This window comes from Danio rerio, chromosome 2 (assembly GCF_049306965.1).
Source record: "Danio rerio strain Tuebingen ecotype United States chromosome 2, GRCz12tu, whole genome shotgun sequence".
Lineage (NCBI taxonomy): Eukaryota > Metazoa > Chordata > Actinopteri > Cypriniformes > Danionidae > Danio > Danio rerio.
The window spans coordinates 33,752,144-33,774,574 of record NC_133177.1 but is presented as its reverse complement, the minus strand read 5'-3'; the positions used below and the strand labels follow the sequence as shown (position 1 = coordinate 33,774,574).

Below are 22,431 nucleotides of genomic sequence, written 5' to 3'. Positions count from 1 at the left end.
TTATCCTCTTTGGGCCCTATCATACACAAGGAGCAATAAGGCGCAAACAGTGCATGCTGAGATTTGTTACTATTTATAGACCAGCACAACTATAATTTACACATTTTTAACCACGTTGTTTAAATAGAAAGTCCATTTGCACCACTTTGTAAACTCGTTGGTGTGCTTGTCTAAAAGGAAGACGTGGTAAAGCGCATTGTTGGAGCGTTGCTATTTTGAGGAACTGAAATAGACTGCGGCATCGTGGTGGCATAGTAGGTAGTGCTGTAGCCTCACAGTAAGAAGGTCGCTTGTTCAAGCCTCAACTTGGTCAGTTGGCATATCTGTGTGGAGTTTGCATGTTCTCCCCGCATTAGCGTGGGTTTCCTCTAGGGTGCCGGTTTCCACCACAGTCCAAAGACATGCGGTACAGGTGAATTGGGTAGGATAATATGTCCGTAGTGTATGAGTGTGAATAAGTGTGTATGGATGTTGCAGCTGGAAGGGCATCCGCTGTGTAAAACATGTTCTGGATAAGTTGGGGGTTTATTCCGCTGTGGCGAAGCCGGAAAAAAATAAATGCATGAATGAAATACACCGCACAACTGACCAACTAAAAGCTGGTCTAAAGTCCAGCACAGAGCGCGCTAGTAATGTGGGTCCAAATGCTTACACATTGCTAAATACACACAGAATGTACAGCAATACACAAATATTTACATGTGAAAAAAAGGATCAAAATAATACAAAAAATATTTTCTACAGAAATATAAAAGCCACTGCCTCCATGCCTTCCTCACCTCGGGACTTATTTCAGTTCATTCATAACAATTTGCAAGTGTATAATGTTATAATTATAAGCAGCATTATTTATTTTATGCATATTTATATTTGTTTTAATAAAAACAAGTTTAGATTTGTCGACCTGTCAGGCTTTGGGACAAAATAATAGGATGTGTGTTTGTATATAATTCCATTTTTTGACCACACTTTTTATTATAGTTCATTTTTTTGTTCGCTGGAAATAAGAACTAAATTTAGAAATAGTTTACAAACAGATCTTTGGGCTTAACGAACAAAATTAAACATGTTGGCTAATGGAGGTCTCCACAACAGTAAAGAAGTAAAGTAAACATCAAAAGCAAAGAGGACGAATGGAGGAGGCTTGTTTTTTTTTTTTATCCTCGTGCAGATGGTCTGTTTAACTGTTTTATTGCTAGTTTTCAGTTTTTCCCACTTACAAAGTCCGCCATGTAAATAGCAAATGCAACATTGGAACAATGTAACAGACTCTTAAAGGGACTGTGAGATGAGACTTTGAATGGTTTAATGCATGTTTTACTCAAAACACACCAATAACTCATTAATAGAATAAGCACAGCCCTGTTAGACTATGCGCTGGGGTACAGAGCGTATTTTTCCGTTCTTGAAGTAACAAAAGTGGATTTAGGCACGCCCTTAATGCTTTTGCGCCATGTGATTTAGACTGTGCATTAAAATAAAGTTAAAATAAAGCCCTTGAATCATGATGTAGGAATTGTAATCTTGAATGTATCTATTGTAGATTCAAGAGTCAAGTTGTGAGACAACTGACCTCATGACTACTTTCTCAACAATAACAAAAGAATTGGAAGAAACTAAATGTATGCTTTTTTGCCATGTCTATACATTGTGTTTCATGTTTCAGTGTTTTCTTCTGTCTGTGATTTTAACACACAGACAAATGACCAACGTCACGAGTTTTATTGATAGATAAAACAGATTTAGGTTTGTTTTTCATTTAACCCAATCAAATATGCCTAAATCACTTATATGACGTCTCATTCTTTGATATTTTACTAAATGTAATTACTTACCTAATAATTACTTAATTTAAATACCTTTAATAAAGTATCAGCAAAGGACCTCAAGCCAGGAATTGAACTCGGGTCCATGCAAGCATAATAGTGCTAACTGTATATGTAAGTGTGCAAACCATGAGGCTACCGGCGTCAATAATACTTTTGTTTCTTATTTTAAAACACAGAGTAAAGTTGCTCTCCACGTTCAAAAAAAATTTTTGCTGCATAATCAAAATACTAATGTACAATGAGCTGAATTAACACAATTCTAGAGTTTTTTTTGGAACAACTTAATTGTTTTAGGTTTAATCCACTTACATTTGTAAAAACAATTAAGTTAACTTAATTTGTGTTGGGACAAAATGAAGGAATTGAGTAGAACCAAGCTTTTTCTACAGTGCACTGCCATTACATAAACAAAATCCCTCGTCTTTGTGGCCCAGAAAAGCACTGGAACAACCCCAGAGTGAGTAAATAACAACTGTATTTGCATTTGTGGGTGAATAATCTCTTAATGCTATTTTTAAAAAGGCATCAGGCTAATTTTAAATTCAACAGCCAGAACCGCATTCAGTTGCATTCACAAAGTCAAGAAGGAGAATGGCTTGCTAATGAGTGCGTCATGACACATACCCTGAAAGCAGCCAGAATTATGCGAGTGACCTTCTCTTTGACAGACTCTTGGAGGATGTCGGAGAGGGCTGGTACCACGTTGTAGCGCCGCAGCTGTTCGCAGAGCTGCGGGCTGAATGCCAGGAGCCACACGCAGAAGATCATCTGATACTGCAGCTGGAAGCCACACTTATTGCTCAGCACTGCCGTGATGCTGCAGGACACACAGAAAGAGAAGTCCTAGTTAGTAAGCAGTGGGGCATCTCGCCCCTAATGGTCTGCTGAGAGGATGCTCTTCACCAAGTTAGTCCTGATGGGTTGATGGGCGAGACGGGGGGACAAAATGAGAGCCCACATTTTTGTGATGTATAATGAGACCATTACATGAAAGAAATTTTACTTGAGAGGCAAGAAAAAGAAAATTATCTTAAGAGAAGCCTCATTATCCTTTCTTTCACTCTGTCTGCACACCAGCAAACAAAAGAAGCTTCATGATCACAGGGCTAAAACATGCTAGGACAATGAGAGATGCTTTTTTTGTTCTGCGAGATTCAGTCTTCGATACTGCAAAGGACGGAGAGTACATTTTACAATAGTAAACTAGTAAAATACCAAATAGTATGTTTTTTTTAAATAGTACATTTGTTTTAAATAGTACATTTTAAGAGCGTTAAGGTTTAAGATTACTACACATGAACATATACACACAGTGCTCAGCACATAAAAGCACACCCCTCACAAATTATTAATATTCATTCCATTCATATTTTTAATAGGAAGCTACACAATATTATATTTGTGCATATACATTAGATTAGTGAGTACTGAAGCCAAATCTGGAGCTTATCTAACAAAATAACTTAAGATAATGGTCCAAAAACACCCAAATTTATCTGTTATTGAAAAATATTAAATACAAATTTTAAAATGAGAAAATCAAGAGAAGCAAAAAAATTGAAAATATTTAGTTAAAAATTTGTAAGATGTCATGTTGGCAATATTTTGCTTGAATTTAATTGTACTATTTTTCAATTTCTAAATATGTTCGATGACTAAAATATAATTTTAATAAATATATCCATTTAATAAATCTGTTTTGTTTAAATGCACCAAAAGACATTGCCTATATTCACTGACAAATTGATAAAAATATTCATTTTAAAAATGGGGTGTACTCAATTATGCTGAGCATTGTACATCCTGTACACTACATTTGAAACTACATTTTAAATGTTATTTTAAAAATACCACAATAAAATATTCCCAATCCTTCTGTATCAACTATTATCATGATCAATGTCAAATCTCTATCTTTAGCTCAATTTCTTCAGGATTTTTGCTCCAAAGTGTGTAAACCAATTGTTATCTCATTTTAAACTTTTACTTTAGGAACTTAAACACTTATCAACCAGATGAACATTTCACAAAAAATATATAATTTTATAAAAACCTGTATTGAATAAACTTAAGACATTTTAAGACAGGAAAAAGACTGCCAAAAGATTTTAGGGAAAACATGAAATTCTTAGTTCCTGCAGGGTCTAATGGGTGATATCAAATTATGAATCACAATGCAGATGTAAAAATATGAGGAAAATCTCAAAACATTTTTTTTATCCAGACTCAAATTTTATTATAAATCTAACATCATTATTCACAATATAATATATTTAGATTTTCCCTATAATGCAAGACGCAAAGCAATGATTAGGAGTTTGTTTTTAGAGCATGTTTACATCAAAAACAATAAAGACAAGCAGTGCTTACTGTAAACTGTTTGACAGAGCTTTGTTATTGTTCAAAACAGACTTCTTACGTATCCTGTCCTTGTATAGTATGTGATCATAATGGTGATCCTGTTATTTTGCTTGCACATCACACACTGGGGTTAAAATTTACACAACATTCTTAAGTCAATTCTTAACTGTATATTACATTTAATTTATTATTCTTACATCAATAATAATAATATTAAAATAGGGGTTTTATTAACTAAGCAAGAACTGCCACCAGTTTCAATCAGACTTTCTTAAGAAAAATAAGATGTTCTTAACTTTAATACATTTCAAGAATTTAGCTTATGAAAATTCTTAGAATGTGTTTAGAAATGGCCAAAGCTGCTTTTTCTGTATTTTTTAAATGCCCTAATTCAATATAAACTGCCAGAAAAAAAGTATTGTTGCCTATCCAAGTTTTAGGAGCAACAAATAATTGATTTCTAGTTGATCATTTAGTTTCAGAAGTGGCTTATATGAAAGGCAAAGGCCTCTAGATTACGCTTCTATTACCACAATAAAATATGATCATGATCATCATAAAGACTGATTTTGCTTAGAAAAAAAGTATTGTCACTTAACAGAAATAATGTACAGTATAGAATATAAAGTCATGGCGCAGTGGAACAGAATTAATATTGTGTATGACTTCCATGAGCTTGGACGACTACATCCATACATCTCTGCAATGACTCAGATAGCTTATTAATAAAGTCATCTGGAATAGCAAAAAAAGTATTTTTGCAGGACTCCCAGAGTTAGTCAAGATTCTTTGGATTCATCTTCAATGCCTCCTCTATCTAACCCAAGACATGCTCAATAATGTTCATGTCTGGTGACTGGGCTGGCCAATTTTGGAGCACCTTGATTTTCTTTGCTCTCAGGAACTTTGATGTGGAGGTTGAAGTATGAGAAGGTGTGCTATCCTGCTGAAGAATTTGCCCTCTCCTGTGGTTTGTAATGTAATGGGTAGCACAAACGTCTTTATACCTTAGGCTGTAGATGTTGCCATCCACTCTGCATATCTCTTGCATTCCCACATACAAAATGTAACCCATGATTCTTCCTTCGCCAAACTTGACTGATTTATGTGAGAATCTTGGGTCCATGCAGGTTTTAACAGGTCTTCAACAGTTTTTGTGATGATTGCGATGTAGTTCTACCTTCTATTTTCTTCCACTTTTCCAAATGAACAACTAAAAATTGAGTTATTGCTTGTTGATTTTACAACTGGGATTGACGACAAGACTTTTTTCAGGTAGTGAAATATAAAAAGTATATGTTACATTATTACATTAAACTACATTAAAATACAAAGCTGTCACTTTAAATTACAAAATAATTCACATTATTACAGCTTTTATTTTTATTTTGGGTGCGTGAGAAATTTTAAAATCTTGCAGATGACAAACTTTTTAAAGTTACAGAAATATTGTTAACCCCCCTGACATTAACCACAACCAGATTTCCATAATCATGAGAACTTAATATGCATGCATTATTTTCTATGAGCAATATTACCCAAAATATGAAATGCAGCACGTAAAAAAGTGTGAAAATGAGTATTACCAGTTCACTCCATCGGCCTCCACCCAGGCAAATCTGTATTCATTGACTCTCAGCATCAGCTGTAGGCAGCCAGCGACACACTGAACGTACTGGGAGCTCTGTACAGGTCCAAAAGAAAAATACACGTACACGAAACACAGAAATACAGACAAATTAGCATGCATACAAAAGCACACACAGAGAACAGAACAGTTCAGAGAAGCAGGGAAATGGATGCGTGAAATAATAAGCCTGTCATTTTCAGTTACTAGCAAAAGAAACACAATGAAACTAGGCTGCTCAAGCAGCGTTTGCACTCTTGATAATTCTGCATTCACATATGCACGTGCAGTACGTTTTTTTCTTTTTTGACTTCATGAAAAACGCATTTTAGGAAACATGCTAGATCAAAGAGTCAATCCCACAATGCAGCAAAGAGAAAGCAGCAGCAGCAGCAACAGCCTTGAAACCTGGACTGAGTGAGTGAATCATAGAGAGATGTTAGAGGCAATGTGGCTGAGAGGAAAGAAGAGACTCGGTCATTAACTGGGAGAGATGATGCTGGAGATCAGCACCATATGCATAAAAGCAGAGCGCTCCAGAGAACAGAAGAGACAGGGAGACAGGTCATGAAGAATAGCAAAGAGAAGACGTCTTAAGAGCCATGAGAGGAAATTGAATTAAAATTTGTGGCCGCTTGCAGTGCACCAGCAGATTTTGACTCGCGACACATGATGAAAGAGGAGAGAGAGAGAAAAAAAACTTCTTTTCAAATGAACTCTAAAAAGCATAAAAAGAAATGAAAGAGGAAGATTGCTATAGTGCAAGACAAAAGCCTTCTGGTGGTCCTTTCAATCTATCAAGTCTAGCGGTGTCTCAAAAAAAAGAAAAAGAAAAGAAAAAGTGAATAAATATTAGATTATGACCACAGCCATTGGGCAAGAGAGGAAAGGACCTTTGTAATAAAAATGCTTATTTTTCACAGTGGATATGAATGGGGGGGAAAAGCAGTGGACAAGAAACAGCATGTGCTGCATCTCAAAAAAGAGAGGGGTGAAGATCTCAGCCTCTGAAAGGGGACGGAAGCTCGTTCACACAGCTGCACATCTGCCTCCTTCATCTGTGACATACTCACTTCACTGGGGGAGATGGTCCCTGTTCCAGGTTCAGCACCTGTACCATGTAGTTTCTAACAACAACAAAAAAAAAGATAGAAAGAAAAAAACGGTGATTTTGGGCCTCGTTTGAAGCAAAAGTGAGCCGTGTGCTTGGACAATGGTGGCAGGAAGACAGATGACTCCCGCATGAGAGAGACAGTTTGTTCTTGACAGGCAAAAGTCTAAAAATCTGTGCGAGAGTGGCCTTGAATTTATTTCAGTCTCTGCTGCACTGGAAAATGTTATTCTTAAGCCTGTTACAAGAGATAACCACAATTTCAGTGATAATACATGGAACACTTTTGCAAAACCCAGACATAATTAAACTTATATTTATTCCCATCTTAATAAAGGCTATTTTTTTGTCCTACTAATTCACTGAAAAGGTTTATTCACAACCATCGCAGCTTTGCTACAATGAAGCTAATTTATGGAGTGTGCTCTGAATAGACTAATAAACATGAACTGTTTTGAGAGCTCTTCTATTTATGATTTTCAACATTCATTAATTCAGAGGGCCCTCGGGCTAAAATATGAAACTGCGTGCAAAACGCAACATCTTATTACCGTAAAGTGATTTGTAGGGAAGCTGAAAATGAAAGCTGGACTTTATCATGTGATCTGCAAGTAGATGCACTCACTAAAAGCCACCATATGAATAAAAGCAAAGCACAAATATGCATCAGAAAACCAAAACACTGCTGATCTCTCACAGTCTTGATATAACAACTAGTATGAATTAGACTAAATTAATTAGTGAATAAATCGGAAATGATTTAAAGACTTTTTAAAGTCAATAGTTCATTAATTAATTTGGAAGTCATACAATTATACTTTAATGCCAATTCACTATTAATCATGGTATGTTTTACATCATGAGTAAGAAATGTAGGCCATCTTTTCCATCATATAAACTATTCAAAGTGTTCTTTTAACATATACTGTATATATAAAAGAGCTAGTCTTGTTTTTATTCACTCTTCTTCAATTTGGCTTCCTATCAAGCCATCTAATGCATAACTGCATCTCAAGGTTGTGCCCTCTGCTGCAGAATAACATAGTGCCTTTCCCTTTAGCTCTATGTGCAGCAAAGATATTTTTCTAAAAAGAAACCATTAGAAGACATTTAGAACGTGAATTTAAAAAAGATGTTTTCGCTGATTAAATGACAAATATGGCTTTGGTTTCTTACAACCATGAACCCAAAAGTGCTTTATTGTGTTTAGACTTCTTTTATTAAACTGAAAGTACATGTGTACTTCAGTGTATGTGCACAAATACCTTTACTTCACATTTACTTTTATTCATCAAGGTTGAATCAACAATGCTGTTTTAAATGCCATTTTAAACTTTATAATAATTAAACTACACTGTGTCCTAGTTTCCACAAAAATATTAAGAAGTACAACAGTTTTCATGACTTACTAGTAAGAAACTATTTCTGAAGTATAATGTGACGCTAAAGACTGTAATAATGAGTCTGTAAATTCACTTAATTTCATTTGAAAATTAATAAAAATGATTATTTAAATTTCAAATATCTAAATAAATCAAATAACATTAATTAGGGATGTCCCGATCAGGTTTTTTGCCCTCGAGTCGGAATTGTTCGATTTTGAGTATCTAAAAAAAAAAAAAAAAAAATTTAATAAATAAAAGCGAACAGATCCAGGATGTTCTTTATTTTTTATTTAATTCGTTTTCGGTTATGTTGCCTGGGTAAAAACGCTGTACTGTGTCAGGTGTTTGTTTGTTTTTGAGGTGCCTTATCAGGTTTGTTGTGTTAAATGTAGCCTTTTCCTTTCCACCTCTTGCTATGCCATATCTCACAGTTTGCTATGACAATGTTGTCGTAATCAACTTTACATTACCTCCAGACCGCAGTCATACTTGTACTTTTCGCTTCAAGCTGCTTCCATGTTCAACTCTCCCGGCATATAACCAATAGCATTAATGCACACGTTGCCGTTTCTGTGTGATATATATTTATGGATAGATAGATATATATTTGAGTCCTGATAGGGTGGTAACGTCCGATTCCGATTGGATCTCGTGATCAAGCCCAATTTTCTATCACATGAACGGATCTGGAATCCCTAATATTAATGTATAGTTTTGTTCAGAAATATACAGCCTCTGTGAATCGTATACACTTTTAAATCTTTAAACATCTTAAGATCCACATCAAATTAATTATTTTGTCTTGTCAGTTACAAGAGTGCGAAATAATCTAATGAAAAAAGATCAATTTGAGCTACAACGGTTGGATAAAATCCACGATGAATAAAGTCTTAAGAACATGTCTCTTCTGTCGCCATTGTAAATTGTGTCAAAGACAGAAAATACCATTTTGAAATGCTACCACACACTTCCCATCTTTGCAATAATCCAAACATGTCTGGTCATTGCTATTGGATGCAAATGGAGATTCAGTGCAAGTATCATCAAACATGTCCATACAAAACACATCTTTGCACTTTGATGTAAATGGAATCTGGTTCAGGCTTGTGAAACAAAACAAAGCAAAACATGTTTGACTGTTATGTAAAATGGCTTAGATCACATTTAAATCCTGACACACACATACTCGCATTGTGTACTAACCAGCTGAGACAAGAGGTCTCCTGCGACAAGCATTAGTAGGCGGCAATACATGCCATAAAAAGAAGCTGTGCTTTTGACAAAATATCCTGCCCTTCAATGCAACTGGTCAGGACACAATTCATATATACATGGAAAAGAGCTTTTATCTCTTACTATTTTAAAACATCCCTCCTGATACACTGACAGGTTTGCCCTGACACAATATAAATCACACATATGGGAAACTATAACAGGGAAGAGAAGAAAAAATATAGATGCATGAATATATATTTTCTGTGTGTGTGTGTGTGTGTGTGTGTGTGTGTGTATGAGCAATATCACACTCGTAGCAGTGCGATGTGGCTGTATATCAGCACGAGTGGGAGGTGTGCCTTAGTGTCCCACAAGTTTATACAACAGTTTGACGATATAATCGTGTATATAAAAAAGAAAATCAAACACAGAGTCTCAAAATCTTTTTGTATGAGGAACTACTTTCTTCTGCCATTCATTCACATCTGCAGCTGACATCAGAACAAGCAAAAGCTTTTATTTACCAACGCCACTTTAGTGCTAGTGTTTGAATGATTCTCTAGCGTAATATCAAAAGTGATGATGACGAAACAGGTGATTAATGCTGCATCAACAAAGCATTTTTCATTGATTAATGATAAAGATTTCAGAATAAAACACTGGATTTTGCAACAGACATACAACCCATAACACAAATAGTTATAGGGGTTAAACTGATTAAATAGTGGCTGATAAAAATCAGTGACCAATTCACTGCTGCACAAATAAACAAAATTGTATAATTGGAATTTCTTTGATTTGTGCATTTGCCAAGTGTGGTGGTCTAATAATTTGGCCATGTACAAAATGTTATTTCACCACTACTTCCAAGCAAGTAGCATAAACAAAAAATTCAACACATCAGAGTCTGTTTTTTTTTTTTAATGAAGTTGGTAAGGCCACGGAGGCTAAGGTCAACTCTTGGTTCCCACGTGCTGGTGTTAAACGACTCAACCTAGTGCACTCATCAACACTGGGCCCTTGAGTGAATCTCTTAATCTGTATCTGTGGCTGGCCTGCTGCAGCAGAGCTCACAGCTCACAGCTCATTCTGAGTCAGGAGGATCCAGGTTCAAATCGTGCTCCAGGCACTTCTCAGTTCATTCTTCTTGTTGTGCCCTTTATATAAAGCACTCTGCTGCAGTAGTGCCCTGGCACGGCTGCCTCTGCAGATCTCCACCTCCTACTGTGTACATGTAGGATTCAAGCAGTGACACAGTACATACAAATGCACTTGTTCCCGTGCAAAAGTTGCAAAGTGTTTGACAAACAGGTGGCTAGGATCACCTGTGAAAATGTTCATATTTTGCAGCTGATTTTTTATATGCTTTTATATTTTATATTTTGGCTATTTATTATTAATACATATTTTAAATATAAATATTATTAATATGCTATTTGCTAACAGGATTGCTGCAAATCAAGCTGACCTGCCCATTCTGTATGGCAATTACATACAAGTTGAGTAGGTACAACATTTTAATTTGAATTTACTTCATGACTGTTAGAAAAGTATAGTATAAGTATAAGAATGGATACAATATAGTAATATATAGTATAATATAGTATAAGTAGTAAGAATGGAATTCCGATACATTACATATGCCATTTGTCATTATCAAATGACCTCAGCATCAGTTGCGTCATTCATAAATTCTTCATCATTACCCCTAATGTAAGAGGTAAGGGATTTTATTTCACAGTATCAGTCATTTTATTTCATGGTAAAGATGTATTTAATGATATATTTATTTAAATAGGTAATCCAGAAAATCACCAGAAAGGGTATACTAAAAGAAAAACATAAGAAATAGAAAATGGACATTAAATATAGTAGTAACTATAGTAGTGCATGATATTGAATTGTCTTTTTAAAACTCATCTTTTCTGTTTGGTAATTTAAAGGTTAATTGAAACTTTCCCTACGTTTCAGCTAGAAGGGCATCAGCACATAATGCCAGAGTAAGCGGTGGTTCATTCTGCTGTAGTGGCCCCTGAAAAACAACAACGATTAAGCTAAAAAAAAGTGACTGTTGTTCTGAATGTTCTGACCAATATTTCAAACAAGACTAAGCACTTCATGTTATTCATGTATTTTATCTTTATATTCCTATTATAAGTTTTAAAGGGCCCCATGTGAATAAGTTGTGTTAACGAGTGTGCAATAGGACCTGAGGGAGGCGCAAGTCAGTAGCGGCTGTTTAACTTAGAGGGATATTGTGCACCAGGTTATTCTGTACTGACATTTAGAGATTTAAGAAGGTAATCCAAAACAGCCAACCTAAATCACAGAACAACTTACTTCAGATCGCTGATCTTACTAAAAGTGATCCAGTCAGTGGTTCCCTCAGTCTCATAAGTGGCAGCCGGATCAAGCATATTGCATGAGAGTTAGCCACACCTACTTATTTACATGTCGCAGTATAGATCAAATAATTGTAACATTATATACGGTCATACTGCCCAGCCATACCTTATTAGATATTCAAGTGTTGACTGTATTTGCACTTCTTTCCTGTCATCCACTTACTTCTTGCCTACCATTTTTTTTTTCAAATACTTTACAGCTCACACACATTTTTTTCACATACTATGTTATGTCTGGCTACGTTTGTTACTAGTGTTTAACTAATGAATCAATTAAATAAATTTGTGAACCAACTCAAGAACTGGTGTTCAGTATGACATGTATGACAAAATTGAGTTTGCAGAAAAACAACAACTGTATGATCAAAAACTTCAGAGCACAATATAAAAGTATATCAATTATATGAAGTTTCTTTGTTTCAGGTAGGGCTGTTCATTCATTCGTTCATTCATTTTCCTTCGGCTTAGTCCCTTATTTATCAGGGGTTGCCACAGCGGAACGAACCGCCAACTATTCTAGGATTTGTTTTATGCAGCAAATGCCCTTCTAGCTGCAACCCAGTACTGGGAAACACCTACAAACTCTTACATTCACATACATTCATACACTACAGCCTATTTAGTTCATCTAATTCAGTAATACTGCATGTCTTTTGATTGTGGAAGAAAGCAGAGAACCTGGATAAATCCCACGCCATCACAGGAAAAACATGAAAACTCCACACAGAAATGCCAACTGGCCAAGCAAGGAATTGAACCAGCGATTTTCTTGCTGTCAGGTGACAGTGCTAATCACTGAGCCACAGTGGTGCCGGGCTGTTCATATAATACATTAATTAGATTAATTCATTATGCAAAAAATAACTGTTAAAAATGTTTTGAGGGCAGAGACTAGCATTACTGCTGAATGCTGAGCAGAACAAGATCTGATTGGTGAATGCTGATGTGCAGACGGTAAGCTGTTCATGTGTGTGCTGGTTGCATTAGCAATAAAACTATCCGACAGACTCCTGTAAATGGATATACCTAAAAATAAACAAATAAAAGCAAATACATTGATATTAATCTACTGCACCGAAGCAACAATTAAGGACCTTTTATACGAGTATAGGCAGGCAATGGAATTGCTACTCAGGTGCCTGTTTCCCCCATAGTAGATGCAATTTGTCCAGTTGAGTGGGATGCACGTGACACAGTGGACATCACCATAGTTACAATCAACAGGGTCACATTTGTTCCGGCTAAGATCTAACACTAATGTTGTGCTTGTGTTAATTGTGTTATCTCATTAGAACATGACTTCTGGTTTCATGTCATACACAACATTTGCATTCATTTTTCATTGCTAAATTTTTATTACTATATTTCTGACTTTAAATCTGAAAAATACTTGGTCTGTTGGTTCGTTTATATTCGTTTTATTAATACTTCATATTATATTCTACATTTCTAAGCCAATATTTATGTGCGATTAAATGCAATTATTTTGATTAATTAATTAGCACATGATGTAATTAATTACATAACATTTTTAATAGCTTCACAGCCCTACTTTGAATTAAAACGTTGAAGCCCAGATGTGGCCTCACACAGAAACCAATACTGATAAAGCAGCCATCTTTAATGTGAAGACGTTCTATTTAAAACCCCAAAAAAACCCAACGAAAAAAAAAGGACATTTTTAAAAGGAACACAGCACACGGCCAGCGCTTTGACATCACAAATTCTTTTATGTCCCAGCTTGCCTTTCACACTCTTGTGAAAGGAGGAGGATTGAAAACAAGAAGAAAGCGATGGCATCTTTTGAAGTTTCATTGTATGGGGAAAATTTACATCATAAGGCACAGAGGCAATACTAGTAATGCACAAAGATCCAGATACAGTAGGTTATGATCTGTCACAGGCGGCAGAAGCAGATGTGTTTTTGATAAGTTGAAGATAAGGTCCTTTCAGCAAATAAAAAAATGCTGAGAAACAGAAAGAGAGCTTTCTGTGCAACATAAGCCATCCTCGTTTAAAAACAAGTACTTTAAATAAATCAATAACATGTAATCAACAAATCTTGTGTAAAAATATAAAAACTCTGACACCTTTTACTCAGTATCACTTCTTTTCATCTCATATGAATTTCTTTCTTCTACTGAACAAAAGAAGAGATAATAACCAAAGTGGCAGATGCAGCCTTCATTCACTTTTACCGTATGAATGAAAGGATGCTACGAAATTCTCTCAGTCACTAACACACCAAAAAGAAAGTCAGTTATACATGTCTGGAATAATGTGAGAAGTAAGTAATTAACAAAAAAAAATCTTCTTTTTTTCTTAAATTTGAGAGAGAAGGTCTATTGGTCTTAAGGTGGAATATCTTAGATTTTTGTTTTACCTGAGAGCTGAGCTGGGTCTTAATCCAGTTGAAGTAGTAGTTCAAGTCACTGCCTTCCATCAGGTCACGTCCCCAGGCAGCCAGTTTGGCTATGATTCTGGCAGCCTGAGAAGAAGAAAAGAAATGTCGCATCAGTGCTTGGAAAATTTGTATTTCTATTTGACGTGTCTTTCATACAGATGCTTGAATATAGAGACACACAAAATACCTGGTCAGGGCCCACTAAGGGGACTCAAGATAACCCACAATCATTCAAATTAAGCCAAAACAAGTGAAGATATGATTATGACATAAGAAAATGTTCAAGATCACTTAAGGAAGAGACAGTTTGCTTTCTTTAATTTACTGGCAAAACTTTTTTAAACAAGACAGTTTGATTCTGGTTTATCAAAAAAAAAAAAAAAAAAAAATCGGATAAAAATAGATATTGTAGTGTTCATACTGGATTCAATACAATATTTTTTATAATAGGTTGTCACTATTGCTTTGTCTGTTTGATATCTGTCTATCTATCTATCTATCTATCTATCTATCTATCTATCTATCTATCTATCTATCTATCTATCTATCTATCTATCTATCTATCTATCTATCTATCTATCTATCTATCTATCTATCTATCTAGATTAAAATTGGATGAGATAAAGTGCAGCAGAGAAAAAAGTATTGAACACGTCACAATTTTTCTCAGAAAACAAATCTTTAATGGTGCTGTTGACTTGTTGAAATGTTCCCCGGATGTTAGTAACAACCAAAGCAATCGATATATATAATGAAAACAAATCTATTTAGTTTACAAATTTATGTGTAATAAAATGAAATAACACGGGGAAAAAGTACTGAACACATGAAGAAAGAGAGTTGTAGAAAGGCAGTGAAGGCCCAGACAGCAGCTGAAATCTCTCAGTAGTTCTACAGCAATCCTCTTGCCTTCGTCATTGTAAATTAATAATAGCTGCTTAATTCCAACGTCTACATTATCAGAATGATGAAGATGAAATGACCAGAGTAGAAAGTCTCAAATGCTTTCATGAAAGAAAATAAAGCTGTAGAATGGCTCAACCAATCACCTGACTTGAGTCCAACTAAAATACAAACTAAAGATCAGATTTGATAGACGAGACCCTCAAAATCATCATGATTTTTAGACTCTGTTGAAGTCTGTAAAAAACTGACACCTGAGCAATTCATATGATTTCATTCTCCATATAAAAGGTGACTTTAAGCTGCCATCACCAAAATAAAAAATAAAAAAACCTTTTTATTTAAAATATTAAATATGTTTCAGCAGTTCAGTACATTCTCCTTGTGTCATGTCATTGTTATTACAAATTAACAAATTTAAAAATATATATATTTTTGTTTTATTTATATGTTTTTATTGTTTGGGTTTTTACCAAAATCTGATTTAATTCCATGTTTCATTAATATTATTGCCAGGAAAAAACATGACGTGTTCAATACATATTTTCCCCGCTGTAGGTATGTTAAGCAAGTTGAATAATATTTTTTTTGCATCATAACAACATCCATCTATTTTACTTAGTTATTTGCATTCTTTCCAAGTCTTGAATACTGAATGAATCAAAATTCCATGCTTCAGAGAGAGAATCATTGTAAGTGAACCTGGCAGAACACAGTAAAAACATTTTTTAAAATTATTAAATTTTTATATCTCCATATATAAGAAAGTCCAATAATAAAATTGGATTTCTAGACTTGTAAATTAATAAAGTCTTATTTTCCATGGCTTTTCATACATTTATTTCAGTTATATTTTTTTTCTGTTTATGCCAACTCTAAAATACTTAAATTAATTGTAATTTTCCAGTTATGCCAAGCGCTGATGTTTAAAAATCTGTATAAAGCCAAATAACAAACAACTGGGCAAATTATGGGTGGTTGAATGTGTGCTCTGGAAATGCAGACAAATAGACTTTTAATGAGCTCGTAACATTTCCAAATCCTTTATTTTAGTATAAATAATCATTTTTTTCTGGTTATGCCAATTCTGAAATATTTAAATTAAAAGCAATTTCCAGTTATGCCAGGCTCTGATGTACTTGAGTAATCATAAAAGCAAAAATCATGTTTAAAAATTTGTACAAAGCCAAAAAACAAAGAACTGGACAAATTGTGTTGTGTTGAATGTGTGCTGTGGAAATGCAGACAAATAGACTTTTAATAGAGCTCATAATATTTCCAAATCCTGCTCTCTATATTTCCATCATTTCCTGTCCTCTCACCGCTCTCCTCTGAATAAAAGTGGCAAAAGGCCAAAGGACCATTACCAGTCTTAATTGTGATAAGTAATGGCAACTGTTGCTGCACATCCATCTGAAACATTCAACCTGAAATTAAGCATCCCGAATGAACATTTCAGCCAAATGAATATGCAACCATTGTGGAATATGCTGGCATTATTGGTCAGATGAAGCGATTCACAGGGCCCCTTCTCTCTAAATCTGTGCGCGCGCTATGGTAATGAATGCATTCAGAGCCATTCTGATGTTTCCAGAAGACATGACATTTACTCTGCTTGCCATGCAAAAGGGGAACTTCAGAGTGTTTTATTAAGAGCTGAGGTGAAGATGGCAGGGGGAATCAATACCATCCTCACCCTGCGACCGCCTGCTGCCTGAAAGGTAATTAAGCCGTGATGACTGACTTCACACTGTTCTGCGTGTGAAGTACATATACTTAAAACGAAAGCACCCTGAGAAATCGTTTAGCTTTTGAGCGAAATGTTCAAAAACTAAGTATGCAAATCTTTTTGATGAATTATTGATGGGTCCCAATACTACCTACGGGCTTTCAAACAAAGGTTTTAAATGTAGTGACCCTGAAGGCCTGACAGCTCAGAAATGTGCATTTATTGATTTACAGGTTGTCGATCCTAAATGAAATCATTGCTTTTTAGAATAAAACATGATGCTGTTTTCATTTTGTGAAGGTTGAGTGATATTGGGTTCATATTTCATGGGCACTTTGTTGAGCAAATGCAGTTGAACCATCAGCAAACACCACCAGCACTAGCCATGGGAACATAACTGCTTTCAAGGTTTACAGTGTTTTGAAAATTCAAGGTTTTAAAACCACAATTTTTTTTTTGTGGTTCTACAGTATATGTAAGCTTTTGTTTTTTTTACGACGGTTTTTAGGGCAATAGTATCTCTAGCAGTATAGAACCATCCATATTAAAAGCTTCTGGTAAGGCCATAATTCAAGAAACATTTGAAAAACAAAATCACTTATAAACCAACATGAAAGCATGCTATAGACCTGAAAAGTTCAGTGACTTAATTTATATCCTAAGAAAAGAAAGATATCCAAAATACTTTGAGATGCAAAGAAATCTGTGTTTTTAAAACTAAGAGATAGAAGTCAATGATTTTTTAAACTATTGAGATTGACATGTTTGCTTTTCCAAAATACTTTTTAAATGTTTCTTAAAATAAAATATATTGTGTTCATAAAATAGTTGTTTTTACCCAGACTATAAAAAGTATCACATTTTTAAAGTAAAGTAAAATAATATTTTAAAGCAGTAATCACAATATTATTATGCCGTGATGATAAAACATCAGAATCTTATACCAGCATACATCTAAAAAAATTTAAATAAAATAACAGTTGTGAAACTGAATCTCTCCTGCATGTAGCTAAAATACTTTTAAATTAGAGAATGAAATAAGCTTCTTAAAATGCCTAAAATTAAGTTCAATACTAATTTATGGAATATTACAGGTATTTATATGCTTATTTTCGTAAAAGCACTCTTCAGTTAAAATGTTTACTGAATAATTAAAAAGTCTGCCTAGGATAGATGTTCCAGGTTTGACGGAAGTCCATATTTTATATGAAAGTATATAAAATGCATTTTATTGTAATATTTAGAAATTATTCCAGTTTTCAGCATTACTTAATTTTTCAAAAATCACTCTAAGGGCCCTATCATACGCCCAATGCAATAGGGCGCAAGACGTGTTTGGTGCAATTTGTTGCCATTTTTAGACCATTGCTACACTAATTTTCCCACTTTGGGGTACGTTGTTTAAATAGTAAATCCATTTGTGCCGCTTTGTGGACTCATGGGTATGCCGGTCTAGAAAGGAGGTGTGTTGAGGGGCATTGTTGATGCGTTGCTATTATGAGGAACTAAAATAGACTGCGCAATTGACCAGCTGAAAGCTGGTCTAAAAGCCAGCGCAGAGCACGTTAGTTGTGCGCCTTAAATGTGTACACATTGCTTAATAAAAACAGGACAGACAGCAATTTGCAAATATTTTTACAAATGAAAAAGAATAAAATTATTAAAAACAAAAATTATTACTTTCTTCATAAATATAAAAACCACTGCCTCCAAGCCTTCTTCATCTTGGGGGGCTTTTTTCAGTTTAATTATGACAATTTGCTTTTGTATAACATCATTATTATAAGCAGTGTTATTTATTATATGCATATTTATATATAGTTTTTAGTTTAAAAATAGTTTAAAAATAGTTTTGAAATGATGAAACAGCAAAATTAAATATGTAGGCTAATGGATGTCTTCAGTGGAGAGAGTTTCCACCGTTTACTTCACGAAAGTAAAAGAGTAAAGTAAACTAAAGAGAAGAGAAAGTAAGTAGGTAAGTCTGTTTAACTCGCTAGTAAAGCATTCAGTTTTTTCACTTACAAAGTCAGCCATGTAAATACAAACGCACCATGGTGTAATGCAACTGACTCTTAAAGGGAATGGGAGAGGAGACTTGAATTGGTTTGATGCATGTTATGCTCAAAACACACCAATAACTCATTAAGAGAATAAGCACAACCCTGTTAAACCATTGACCACGAAGCAAACCATATTTTTCTATCCTTAAAATAGCAAAAGTGGATTCAGGCTCGCCCTTAATGCTTTTGCCCAATGTGCTTTAGATTTTGTGCCTAGCTCATTTAAATAGAGCCCTAACACAATGATTTGGTGCTTAAGAAACACTTCTTGTATTATTGTTGAAAACAGCTATGGTGTTTATTATGTTTTTTTAAGAAATCATTTTATAATGAACAGAAAATTAAAAAAAAAAATTCTATTTGAGATAAAACTAATGAGATAAAACGAATGTCTAACAGAAGCTTACCATGTGAACAGTAAAGAGGTCTTGACGGTTCAGCATTGGGAGGAAGTATGACCAGGCTGTATTCTTAGTCTTCTTTGCATAATCAAAGAAGATATTCACTCTCTGATGATTTTCCTACATAGAGCAAGAGATACATTATTGCAACATCCCATGAAAAAAACTGTGACTACAGATAAAAAATTATAAGCACCGGTTTTTACTCTAATACAGAAGTTAGCAAGCTCTCTAAATTTGGAGATTATCAAAATGTTAGTATAGAACAGGGGTGCCCAAACTTTTTCATATAAGGGCCAAAAACCCAATATTACAGAGAGGCGTGGGCTAAAGGTAAATATACCAAACTATAGTACATTAAACTTGCCATGGGTAATTTCCTAATTTCAAAATAAAAAGCAAACGTTGCTTACAATCCTATTAACTAATACAGTATAACATTCTAAAAGATAACTTATTGCAATAAAAACAATCACATTTATAACACAGTGGAGTACAATTAAACAAAATCTGATTTAATTTACACCAGTTAATAGAAACATTTAATTTCAGTGAGCTTTCAACAATAAAACAAACAAACAAACAAATGGCTACACTAAATTTTAATTGATAATCTCGAAACCCTCTCTCTTCTCTCTCTCTCTTCTCAGATGGGATGGTGGGCCAAATCAAAGGTTACTACCATGGGCCAACTTTGGCCTACATGCCCTTGCATGGGCATCTCTAGTATAGAAACTCAATATTTTTTTTAACATCAAAATATATATATTTTTTTTATACATTCATAATTTAATTTATTTTACATAATCTGATTATTTTAAATAATCTAGAGCAACCAAGTTCCACCATATTATCATCACTACAGCATGAGCTGTGCTTATTAGCACTATTGGGTCCTTGAGGAAAAAAACACATTCAGCGTCTTGTAAAAAAGATACTGGACAAAACAGCACATTGAGAGTGAGACAGACAGTTTCCCTAAGGATATGTTTATAAAAGTAAATTGAATTTTAAATAGAAAGATGAGCCTGTTTATCTGGGTTTTAAAATTACAGCCACTTTGCATATGAATAGAAGATCTCATCTTAGAGGCATGGGCTAAATGAGCTGTGAGAGGACAAGTCACTGTATGAATACACAAATACTCAGTACAGGCACTGTGGTGCACAAGCTGCATAAAAGCAAATGAAAGTGGGTTTTATGAAGGTCATCAATCAACAGAAACTTAGCAGATAATATTGACAAAACACAAAGAAAAATAAAAGCTAAGATAGGGCATCAATATGTGTGTGCACCATAGCTATTTGTTTAAGGATTGACAATATGTTTCAAAATCAGCTCAAGGACCCCACTTTTTTCTTTGCTTTCTGAACATATGCAAGACCAAGGCTGTGAAGACAAAAAGCCGTCACAGTAATATTCACGTAACTGTCCTCATTTTTTATATCAATACATTCTACACCTTTTAACTGAGATAATACAGGGTCACTTTATGTGTTATGAATGAACACTTCAAAGCTTTTAAGCCTGACAGGCTATGAGAAAACAGAGATTAGAGCTGGACTTTTTACATCTCTCCAATGGCGCGTATTTTTTACCTGCAGTGTGTCATCAATCAGGGTCAGGATGTACTGAACGGTTTGCTCCTTAGATATATGAGCCATAAGGTTGAGGAAGGTCTTTGCACACTGCAACACAATATGTTTGAAGAATTAGTTGGATTCAAGTAGAAATACAGCAGCCTAGTTATTTTCACAAAGCTTTGATTTATATAAAAGGGTCCCCAATGTCTGTGATTCTCAGAACTATAACCAAAAATAAAATCACAAGCACTGGTCGAGCCGTGCTTTGCAATATTAGTGTGGTACAATTCTTCTTTCGAGGTAAACAGGAAAGAAGAGGCAAAATGAATGCGGGAAGAATGCAATATTAACCTGATGTCCTTCGTTTGTCAGAATTGCTTGCTTGTCCTCAGATCCAGCAACCTCAAACTTCTTAATGAACTCGCAGTCCTCGCCGGAGATCATTTGGCCCCTGAAAAACATGAATCTCTGCTGTAACTAACCAAAGATTGACACAACAAAATGCATCAAATATTTATATTCTTTTTATTGCTTTTGTTCTATGTTATATCTGTTCTCAAGAGCCAAATAAGCGCAGCTGCAGCAAGCTTCTCTCATATCTGGAGAATTCTGTGATAATGAAGGGCTCATGGGTCGTTCTCCCAACTTTTCACACTGGGTAATTTATCATTCATATTTAGGGCCAGATTTATCAACAGTTGTGCCAGTGTAGTTTGCTCTTAAAACCTTATGTCAGGATTTTCTAAAAACAGTGAGACATTAGTAATGAAATTGCAGGAACATAGGGATTATTGAGAATGACCGGATTGCATATTTGTATTTTCTTTTCAGATACACAATTAATGTGCAGAGAGTACTGAAATAAATTATACCAAGCATTTGACTAAGGTTTGTGGTAGCTAATTTGCTGGTATTTGAGCATTGCTTTGATTCTGTGCTTGTTAGTAGATTACACCTTATCACAACCTTATCTTATGTGTTAGACAATAAGACTGCTAGCGTGTGATCTGTTTAAATCATGTGTTCTCTGTAAGTAAATCACAAAAAAAAAATTATACTAGTTTCTATTTGTTTATTCTGTCATGGGATTTGATCTCTCTTTAATTTGCTGTTTAGTAAATCTGACATTTATATGGGCAATATTTATTAATAAATATTAAATATTGCCAATAATTTTTGGTGCATTTAAACTAACTGTTTTATTAAGAATTCTGCATACCTGGTACTGGGTCCTTGATGTCAATAACTCCCACAGTCTTTAAATTTTAAAAGTCTGTACTGGCCCAATACCCTATAAGTGGTGTGGTTCCGTTCTCACATCAGTTAGAATAGAATAACTTTTGCATAATTTATGATAGAGACATTTTTTTTTCCTATGATTACTCGCATGTGCAGGAACCAACAAAATTAATTAC

The 22,431-nt window shown here is 34.6% G+C and overlaps 1 protein-coding gene across 2 annotated transcripts in view; it reads right to left on the bottom strand.

Annotated features, from left to right (window-relative positions):
- atp6v1h (ATPase H+ transporting V1 subunit H) overlaps positions 1-22,431 on the bottom strand; it is a 60,156-nt gene that overhangs the window by 32,672 nt on the left and 5,053 nt on the right. Inside the window, exons 3-9 of one of the 2 annotated variants that reach the window (NM_001291708.1) lie at positions 21,368-21,467; positions 21,032-21,121; positions 19,440-19,553; positions 14,317-14,421; positions 6,891-6,944; positions 5,777-5,874; positions 2,454-2,646 (exon numbers count right to left, since the gene is read on the bottom strand). In NM_001291708.1, the coding sequence (NP_001278637.1) occupies positions 2,454-2,646; positions 5,777-5,874; positions 6,891-6,944; positions 14,317-14,421; positions 19,440-19,553; positions 21,032-21,121; positions 21,368-21,467 (754 nt within the window). The remainder of the gene's footprint in view (positions 1-2,453; positions 2,647-5,776; positions 5,875-6,890; positions 6,945-14,316; positions 14,422-19,439; positions 19,554-21,031; positions 21,122-21,367; positions 21,468-22,431) is intronic. The other variant, NM_173270.3, reaches the window with a different exon arrangement.